This window comes from Lampetra fluviatilis, chromosome 48 (genome assembly GCF_964198595.1).
Source record: "Lampetra fluviatilis chromosome 48, kcLamFluv1.1, whole genome shotgun sequence".
In the NCBI taxonomy this organism is placed as follows: Eukaryota; Metazoa; Chordata; class Hyperoartia; order Petromyzontiformes; family Petromyzontidae; genus Lampetra; species Lampetra fluviatilis.
In genome coordinates this window covers 7,920,176-7,930,175 of record NC_136322.1, presented here as the reverse complement: position 1 = coordinate 7,930,175, position 10,000 = coordinate 7,920,176, and the positions used below count along the sequence as shown (strand labels likewise).

At 48.5% G+C, this 10,000-nt stretch overlaps 2 protein-coding genes across 2 annotated transcripts in view; both read left to right on the top strand.

Annotated features, from left to right (window-relative positions):
* The window catches only part of LOC144948236 (desmin-like), a gene marked incomplete at its 3' end in the record, with an annotated part of 11,216 nt that extends 6,975 nt beyond the window's left edge, over window positions 1–4,241 (top strand). The window contains exons 4-6 of the mRNA XM_078877659.1: window positions 1,416–1,577; window positions 2,855–2,980; window positions 4,020–4,241. Of these exons, the coding sequence (XP_078733785.1) occupies window positions 1,416–1,577; window positions 2,855–2,980; window positions 4,020–4,241 (510 nt within the window). The remainder of the gene's footprint in view (window positions 1–1,415; window positions 1,578–2,854; window positions 2,981–4,019) is intronic.
* A 379-nt stretch (window positions 4,242–4,620) lies between these two features.
* The window catches only part of LOC144948227 (desmin-like), a 19,145-nt gene continuing 13,765 nt past the window's right edge, over window positions 4,621–10,000 (top strand). The window contains exons 1-2 of the mRNA XM_078877653.1: window positions 4,621–4,724; window positions 6,590–6,636. Of these exons, the coding sequence (XP_078733779.1) occupies window positions 4,621–4,724; window positions 6,590–6,636 (151 nt within the window). The remainder of the gene's footprint in view (window positions 4,725–6,589; window positions 6,637–10,000) is intronic.

Below are 10,000 nucleotides of genomic sequence, written 5' to 3'. Positions count from 1 at the left end.
TGTCAGGAGGTAGAGGCAGCAGGGCATTGTGGGAAGGCCGGATGTGACGATCAGGAAGGGGGAGGAGTCAGGGTCACGTGGGAGAGCCCGGAAGAGATGGGGGTCATCTTCTTGGTTCTTTCGGTCAAGTCGTCACGTCGAAGGGAAGTAATAAAATGATAACAATAAAACATAATAAATTAATTCTCGCGAAGGGAAGTAATAAATTAATAAAAATAAAACATAATAAAATACAATTCTCACAAAGGGGAATAATAAAATGATAAATATAAAAACTAATAAAATATAATTCTCACAAAGGGAAATAATAAAATTAAGAAATTTAACATAATAAAATAATACAATTCTCACGTAGAAGGGAAATAATAAAATAATAAAAATAAAACATAATCAAATAATTCTCACGACGTTTCGGCCACAACGCAAGCAGCCGTCCTCAGGCGAAGACCAGGTCTGTCGGGGAGACACCTGAGGACGGCTGCTTGCGTTGTGGCCGAAACGTCGTGAGAATTGCATTTTATGATGTTTTATTTTTATTATTTATTATTATAAAATAAGAAAAATAAAAGTAATAAAATAAATATTTTGTTACTTTTTTATTATTATTATTTTATAAAAAATAAACCATAACAAAATAATTATTTTATTATGTTTTATTTTTTATTATTTTATTACTTCCCTTCTACGTGACGTCTTTACCGAAAGAACCAACAAGATGAATCCCTGCGGTAACGAAAGACGCTTTCAATCGAAAAAGATCGGTGGTCAGTTGACGGAGTGAAGAAGCGGGACCACGTTGAGTGGCCGCAGTCAGTAAGCGGTGACGATCCCTCCTCCTGAGTGGTCTAGCCTAGGGGGCACCCCCAGCGGCATCTGTCCCTGCGTGTCAGTCTTCCGTCAATAAGCGGTGACGACCGCTGAGTGGTCTAGCCTAGGGGGCACCCCCAGCGGCATCTGTCCCTGCGTGTCAGTCTTCCGTCAGTAAGCGGTGACGACCGCTGAGTGGTCTAGCCTAGGGGGGCACCCCCAGCGGCAGTTACCCCTGCGTGTCAGTCTGCTGTCAGTAAGCGGTGACGACCGCTGAGTGGTCTAGCCTAGGGGGGCACCCCCAGCGGTAAAGTCGTCACGTAGAAGGGAAGTAATAAAATGATAAAAATAAAACATAATAAAATAATTCTCACGACGTTTCGGCCACAACGCAAGCAGCCGTCCTCAGGCGAAGACCAGGTCTGTCGGGGAGACACCTGAGGACGGCTGCTTGCGTTGTGGCCGAAACGTCGTGAGAATTGTGATTTTATTACGTGCTCTAGCCTAGGGGGCACCCCCAACGACAGCTACCCCTGCGCGTGTCAGCCTGCTGCCGTCAGCAAGCGGTGACACTGCGTCTGCTGCTGCTGCGTCTGCTGCGTGCGCAGGAGGTGCGCGAGCTGCAGGCGATGATGCAGGAACAGCAGGTCACGGTTGAGGTGGACACGGTGAAGCCAGACTTGGCGGCCGCCCTTCGCGACGTGAGGGCCCAGTACGAGTCCATCGCATCCTCGAACCTGCAGGAGGCCGAGACGTGGTTCAAGTCCAAGGTACGGACGCGCGGACACCCTCCGGCAAAGACAACGCACCATCAGAGTATGAGAGCTCTGGGTGAGGCATTTACACCATTGGAACCTCATTTGCCGGTAAAAAAAATATGATACGTGGTTTTTTTTGCCCTTCTATGCACTGTCCTCGAAGTTGATTGGTCCACACCCGAGACAGCTTTCCTTAGAGCCCAGTCTCACATGGTGTTGGACAAGATGACGCCAAAAGGCGCACAACTCAAAGACAATGCACCATCAGAGTATGAGAGCTCTGGGTAAAGCATTTACACCATTGGAACCTCATTTGCCGGTAAAAAAATATGATAATTGGTTCTTTACCCTTCAATCTGGCAAACAAAACTGACACCTTCTTTTACAAGGAGTCATGTTTGATAGACAAGGCGGGGCGCAACAAGGACGAGTTGAGGCAGGCCAAGCAGGACGTGTCCCAGTGTCCCCCCGTGGTGTCTCCGTGTCCCCACGTGTCCCCACGTCGTGTCTCTGTGTCCCCAAGTTGTCTCCGTGTCTCCGTGTCTATGTGGTGTATCCGTGTCTCTGTGGTGTCTCTGTGTCTCTGGTGTCCCTCCGTGATGTCTCTGTGTCCCCGTGTCTCCGTGTCTCTGTGTCCCCACGATGTCTCCGCGTGTCTCCGTGTCTCAGCTGGCGGACGTGACGGACACTGCGGGCCGTAACAAGGACGACCTGAGACAGGCCAAGCAAGACGTGTCCCAGTGTCTCCCAGTGTCCCCACGTGTCCCCCAGTGTCCCTCCGTGTCTCCACGTGTCCCCAAGTTGTCTCCGTGTCTCCGTGTCTCAGCTGGCGGACGTGACGGACACGGCGGGCGCAACAAGGACGACCTGAGACAGGCCAAACAAGACGTGTCCCCCAGTGTCTCCACGTGTCTCCACGTGTCTCCACGTGTCCCAGTGTCCCCACGTGTCTCCCCGTGTCTCCGCGTGTCTCCGTGTCTCAGCTGGCGGACGTGACGGACACGGCGGGCTGCAACAAGGACGAGCTGAGACAGGCCAAGCAGGACGTGTCCCCCAGTGTCCCCCCGTGTCCCCCCGTGTCCCCACGTGTCTCCACGTGTCTCCACGTGTCCCCACGTGTCTCCGTGTCTCAGCTGGCGGACGTGACGGACACGGCGGGCCGCAACAAGGACGAGCTGAGACAGGCCAAGCAGGACGTGTCCCAGTGTCTCCCAGTGTCCCCACGTGTCCCCCAGTGTCCCTCCGTGTCTCCACGTGTCTCTCCGTGTCTCCGTGTCTCCGTGTCTCAGCTGGCGGACGTGACGGACACGGCGGGCCGCAACAAGGATGAGCTGAGACAGGCCAAGCAGGACGTGTCGGAGCAGCGGAGACAGATTCAGAGCTACACCATGGAAGTCGACTCGCTCAAGAGCGCAGTGAGTAGCCACCACAAGTACCACTAGCACCACCACCACCACCACTACCACAACTACCACCACCACCATCACTACGACGAGTACTAGTAGCACTACCACTACTACTACCACCACCACCACCATCACTACGACGAGTACTAGTAGCACTACCACCACCACCACTACCACTACTACTACCACAACTACCACTACTAGTACCACCACCACCACTTATACCACAACTACCACTACTACCACTACTACCACCACCACTGGCACTAGTAGCACTACTACTACCACTACCATCACCACTACTACTACCACCACCACCACCATCTCCATCTGCACCACCTCGACCACCACCACCTCAACCTGAACAACAACCACTGGCACCACCACCACCTCCATTTCAACCACCTCAATCTCCACCACCTCAACCACCACCACCTCCATTTCAACCAGCTCCATCACCACTTCAACCACCGCTACCGCCACCACCACCACCTCCATCTCCACCACCACATCAATCACCACCACCACCACCACCATCTCCACCACCTCAACCACCTCAACCACCACTACCACGATCTCCATTTCAACCAGCTCCATCACCACCTCAACCACCACCACCGCCCCTGCCACCACCACCACCTCCATCTCCACCACCTCAACAATCACCACCACTTCCACCTCAACCACCACCACAACCACCGCCACCACCACTACCACCACCATCTCCATCTGCACCACCTCAACAATCACCACCTCCACAAAAACCACCACCAACACCACCACCACAAACACCACCACCACCACCTCAACAACCACCACCTCAACAACCACCACCTCAACAATCACCACCACCACCTCCATCTCCACCACCTCAACAATCACCACCACTTCCACCTCAACCACCACCACAACCACCGCTACCGCCACCACCACCACCTCCATCTCCACCACCGTCACCACCACCATCATCATCACCACCACCTCCATCTCCACCACCACCATCTCCACCACCTCAACAACCACCACCCCCATCTCCTGACCCCCCCAGAACGAGTCCCTGCTGAGACAGATGCGCGAGATGGAGGACCGCTTCTCTGTCGAGGCATCCGGCTACCAGGAGGCCATCGGCTCGCTGGAGGAGGACATCCGCCGGCTCAAGGACGACATGGCGAGGCACCTGCGGCAATACCAGGACCTGCTGAACGTGAAGATGGCGCTTGACGTGGAGATAGCCACCTACCGCAAGCTGCTGGAGGGAGAGGAGAGCCGGTGGGTTGTTGGTTGTGGTGGTGGTGGTGGTGGAGGTGGTGGTGGAGATGGAGATGGAGGTGGTGGAGGTGGTGAAAGGTGGTGGAGGTAGTGGAGGTGGTGGAGATGGAGGTGGTGGTGGTGGTGGAGGTGGTGGTGGTGATGGAGGTGCAGATGAAGGTGGTGGTTGAAGTGGTGGTGGTGGATGTGGTGGTGATGATGGTGGTGGTTGTGGTGGTGGTGAAAGGTGATGGAGGTGGTGGAGATGGAGGTGGAGGAGGTGGTGGAGGTTGGTCATGGTGGTGGTGATGGAGGTGCAGATGAAGGTGGTGGTTGAAGTAGTGGTGGTGGATGTGGTGGAAGTGGTGGTGATGATGGTGGAGATGGTGGTGGTGGTGGACATGGCGAGGCACGTGCGGCAATACCAGGACCTGCTGAACGTGAAGATGGCGCTTGACGTGGAGATAGCCACCTACCGCAAGCTGCTGGAGGGAGAGGAGAGCCGGTGGGTTGTGGTTGTGGTGGTGGTGGAGGTGGTGGAGGTTGGTCATGGTGGTGATGGTGGAGGTGGTGGAGGTGGTGGAGATGGAGGTGGTGGTGGTGGAGGTTGGTCATGGTGGTGATGGTGGAGGTGGTGGAGGTGGTGGAGATGGTGGTGGTGGAGGTGGTGGTGGAGATGGTGGTGGTGGAGGTGGTGGAGGTGGTGGTGGTGGAGGTGGTGGAGATGGTGGTGGTGGAGATGGTGGTGGTGGTGGTGGAGGTTGGTCATGGCGGTCATGGTGGAGATGCAGAGAAAGGTGGTGGTTGAAGTGGTGGTGGTGAAGGTGGAGGTGATGGTGGAGATGGAGGTGGTGGTGGAGGTGATGGAGGTGGTGGAGATAGAGGTGGTGGAGATGGAGGAAGTGGTGGAGGTTGGTCATGGTGGTGGTGGTGGAGGTGGTGGTGGAGGTGATGGTGGTGGTGATGGTGGAGGTGGTGGTGGAGGTGATGGTGGAGGTGGTGGTGGAGGTGATGGTGGAGGTGATGGTGGTGGTGATGGTGGAGGTGGTGGTGGTGGTGGTGGTGGTGGAGGTGGTGGTGGAGGTGATGGTGGTGGTGATGGTGGAGGTGGTGGTTGTGGTGGTGGAGGTGGTGGTTGTGGTGGTGGTCGTGGTGGAGGTGGTGGAGATGAAGGAACAGGAGATGGAGGTGGTGGTGGTGGTGGTGGTTGTGGTGGTGGTGGTTGTGGTGGTGGAGGAGGTAGTGGTGGTTGTGGAGGTGGTGGTTGTTGTTGTGGTGGAGGTGGTGGTTGATGTGGTGGTTGTGGTGGTGGTGGTTGTGATGGTGGTTGTCCTGGTGGTGGTTGTTGTTGTGGTGGTGGTTGTGATGGTGGTTGTCCTGGTGGTGGTGTTGTTGTTGTGGTGGTGGTGGTTGTGGTGGTTGTGTTGGTGACGGTTGTAATGGCGATTGTAATGGTGGTTGTCGTGGTGGTGGTGGTGGTGGTGGATGTGGTGGTGGTTGTTGTTGCGGTGGTTGTGGTGGTGGTTGTGGTGGTGGTTGTGATGGTGGTGGTGTTGTTGTTGTGGTTGTGGTGGTGGTTGTGGTGGTTGTGGTGGTGGTTGTGGAGGTGGTGGTTGTGATAGTGGTTGTCCTGGTGGTAGTGTTGTTGTTGTGGTGGTGGTTGTGGTGGTGGTTGTGATGGTGGTTGTCCTGGTGGTGGTTGTTGTTGTGGTGGTGGTGGTGGTTGTGGTGGTTGTGGTGGTGGTTGTGGAGGTGGTGGTTGTGATGGTGGTTGTCCTGGTGGTGGTGTTGTTGTTGTGGTGGTGGTTGTGGTGGTGGTTGTGATGGTGGTTGTCCTGGTGGTGGTTGTTGTTGTGGTGGTGGTGGTGGTGGTTGTGGTGGTTGTGGTGGTGGTTGTGGTGGTTGTGGTTGTGATGGTGGTTGTCCTGGTGGTGGTGTTGTTGTTGTGGTGGTGGTTGTGGTGGTGGTTGTGATGGTGGTTGTCCTGGTGGTGGTTGTTGTTGTGGTGGTGGTGGTGGTTGTGGTGGTTGTGGTGGTAGTTGTGGAGGTGGTGGTTGTGATGGTGGTGGTGTTGTTGTTGTGGTGGTGGTTGTGGTGGTGGTTGTGATGGTGGTTGTCCTGGTGGTGGTTGTTGTTGTGGTGGTGGTGGTGGTGGTGGTTGTGGTGGTTGTGGTGGTGGTTGTGGTGGTTGTGGTTGTGATGGTGGTTGTCCTGGTGGTGGTGTTGTTGTTGTGGTGGTGGTTGTGGTGGTGGTTGTGATGGTGGTTGTCCTGGTGGTGGTTGTTGTTGTGGTGGTGGTTGTGGAGGTTGTGGTTGTGGTTTTCTCTGCTGTAACTCTCCTGCTCTGTCACCCCTCTCGCTCCGTTGCAGAATCTCCACCCCAACGCACTCGCACTTTGGAAGCATTCACATCCATGGTGAGTGACCCTCACCGTGTGTAGTGTATAGTGTAGTGTGTAGTGTAGTGTATAGTGTAGTGTGTAGTGTAGTGTATAGTGTAGTGTATAGTGTAGTGTGTAGTGTAGTGTATAGTGTAGTGTATAGTGTAGTGTATAGTGTAGTGTGTAGTGTAGTGTGTAGTGTGTAGTGTAGTGTATAGTGTAGTGTATAGTGTAGTGTGTAGTGTAGTGTGTAGTGTAGTGTATAGTGTAGTGTGTAGTGTAGTGTGTAGTGTAGTGTGTAGTGTAGTGTGTAGTGTAGTGTATAGTGTAGTGTGTAGTGTAGTGTGTAGTGTAGTGTGTAGTGTAGTGTATAGTGTAGTGTGTAGTGTAGTGTGTAGTGTAGTGTGTAGTGTAGTGTATAGTGTAGTGTATAGTGTAGTGTATAGAGTAGTGTATAGTGTAGTGTATAGTGTATAGTAGTGTATAGTGTCGTGTATAGTGTAGTGTGTAGTGTAGTGTATAGTGTAGTGTGTAGTGTAGTGTGTAGTGTAGTGTGTAGTGTAGTGTGTAGTGTAGTGTGTAGTGTAGTGTGTAGTGTGTAGTGTAGTGTATAGTGTAGTGTATAGTGTAGTGTGTAGTGTAGTGTGTAGTTTAGTGTTTAGTGTAGTGTGTAGTGTAGTGTATAGTGTAGTGTGTAGTGTAGTGTATAGTGTAGTGTGTATTGTAGTGTGTAGTGTAGTGTGTATTGTAGTGTGTAGTGTAGTGTGTAGTGTAGTGTGTAGTGTAGTGTGTAGTGTAGTGTGTAGTGTAGTGTGTAGTGTAGTGTGTAGTGTAGTGTGTAGTGTAGTGTATAGTGTAGTGTATAGTGTAGTGTGTAGTGTGTAGTTTAGTGTGTAGTGTAGTGTATAGTGTAGTGTATAGTGTAGTGTATAGTGTAGTGTAGTGTGTAGTGTAGTGTGTAGTGTAGTGTGTAGTGTAGTGTATAGTGTAGTGTGTAGTGTAGTGTGTAGTGTGTAGTGTAGTGTGTAGTGTAGTGTGTAGTGTAGTGTATAGTGTAGTGTATAGTGTAGTGTGTAGTGTAGTGTGTAGTGTAGTGTGTAGTGTAGTGTATAGTGTAGTGTATAGTGTAGTGTGTAGTGTGTAGTTTAGTGTGTAGTGTAGTGTATAGTGTAGTGAATAGTGTAGTGTGTAGTGTAGTGTATAGTGTAGTGTATAGTGTAGTGTGTAGTGTGTAGTGTAGTGTGTAGTGTAGTGTATAGTGTAGTGTATAGTGTAGTGTGTAGTGTAGTGTATAGTGTAGTGTGTAGTGTAGTGTGTAGTGTAGTGTGTAGTGTAGTGTAAAGTGTAGTGTATAGTGTAGTGTGTAGTGTAGTGTGTAGTGTAGTGTATAGTGTAGTGTGTAGTGTAGTGTGTAGTGTAGTGTATAGTGTAGTGTATAGTGTAGTGTATAGTGTAGTGTGTAGTGTAGTGTGTAGTGTAGTGTATAGTGTAGTGTGTAGTGTAGTGTGTAGTGTATAGTGTAGTGTATAGTGTAGTGTGTAGTGTAGTGTGTAGTGTAGTGTGTAGTGTAGTGTATAGTGTAGTGTATAGTGTAGTGTATAGTGTAGTGTATAGTGTAGTGTGTAGTGTAGTGTGTAGTGTAGTGTGTAGTGTAGTGTATAGTGTAGTGTGTAGTGTAGTGTGTAGTGTATAGTGTAGTGTATAGTGTAGTGTATAGTGTAGTGTAGTGTGTAGTGTAGTGTATAGTGTAGTGTGTAGTGTAGTGTGTAGTGTAGTGTGTAGTGTATAGTGTAGTGTATAGTGTAGTGTGTAGTGTAGTGTGTAGTGTAGTGTGTAGTGTAGTGTGTTGTGTAGTGTATAGTGTAGTGTATAGTGTAGTGTATAGTGTAGTGTGTAGTGTAGTGTGTAGTGTAGTGTGTAGTGTAGTGTATAGTGTAGTGTGTAGTGTAGTGTATAGTGTAGTGTATAGTGTAGTGTATAGTGTAGTGTATAGTGTAGTGTATAGTAGTGTATAGTGTAGTGTATAGTAGTGTATAGTATAGTGTATAGTGTAGTGTATAGTGTAGTATGTAGTGTATAGTGTAGTGTATAGTGTAATGTATAGTGTAATGTATAGTGTAGTGTATAGTAGTGTATAGTAGTGTGTAGTGTAGTGTATAGTGTAGTGTATATAGTAGTGTATAGTGTAGTGTGTAGTGTAGTGTATAGTGTAGTGTGTAGTGTAGTGTATAGTGTAGTGTATAGTGTAGTGTGTAGTGTAGTGTGTAGTGTAGTGTATAGTGTAGTGTATAGTGTAGTGTATAGTGTAGTGTGTAGTGTAGTGTATAGTGTAGTGTATAGTGTAGTGTATAGTGTAGTGTATAGCAGTGTATAGTGTAGTGTATAGTAGTGTATAGTGTAGTGTATAGTGTAGTGTATAGTGTATAGTGTAGTGTATAGTGTAGTGTATAGTGTAGTGTATAGTGTAGTGTATAGTGTAATGTATAGTGTAATGTATAGTGTAGTGTATAGTAGTGTATAGTAGTGTGTAGTGTAGTGTATAGTGTAGTGTATATAGTAGTGTATAGTGTAGTGTGTAGTGTAGTGTATAGTGTAGTGTATAGTGTAGTGTATAGTAGTGTATAGTGTAGTGTATAGTGTAGTGTATAGTATAGTGTATAGTGTAGTGTATAGTGTAGTGTGTAGTGTAGTGTATAGTGTAGTGTATAGTGTAGTGTATAGTAGTGTATAGTGTAGTGTATAGTGTAGTGTATAGTATAGTGTATAGTGTAGTGTATAGTGTAGTGTGTAGTGTAGTGTGTAGTGTAGTGTATAGTATAGTGTATAGTGTAGTGTATAGTGTAGTGTTTAGTGTAGTGTATAGTAGTGTATAGTGTAGTGTATAGTGTAGTGTGTAGTGTAGTGTATAGTATAGTGTATAGTGTAGTGTATAGTGTAGTGTTTAGTGTAGTGTATAGTAGTGTATAGTGTAGTGTATAGTATAGTGTATAGTGTAGTGTATAGTGTAGTGTATAGTGTAGTGTGTAGTGTAGTGTATAGTATAGTGTATAGTGTAGTGTATAGTGTAGTGTTTAGTGTAGTGTATAGTAGTGTATAGTGTAGTGTATAGTAGTGTATAGTGTAGTGTATAGTAGTGTATAGTAGTGTGTAGTGTAGTGTATAGTGTAGTGTATAGTGTAGTGTATAGTGTAGTGTATAGTAGTGTATAGTGTAGTGTATAGTGTAGTGTATAGTGTAGTATGTAGTGTATAGTGTAGTGTATAGTGTAGTGTGTAGTGTAGTGTATAGTGTAATGTATAGTGTAGTGTGTAGTGTAGTGTTTAGTGTAGTGTATAGTGTAGTGTATAGTAGTGTATAGTAGTGTGTAGTGTAGTATATAGTGTAGTGTATATAGTAGTGT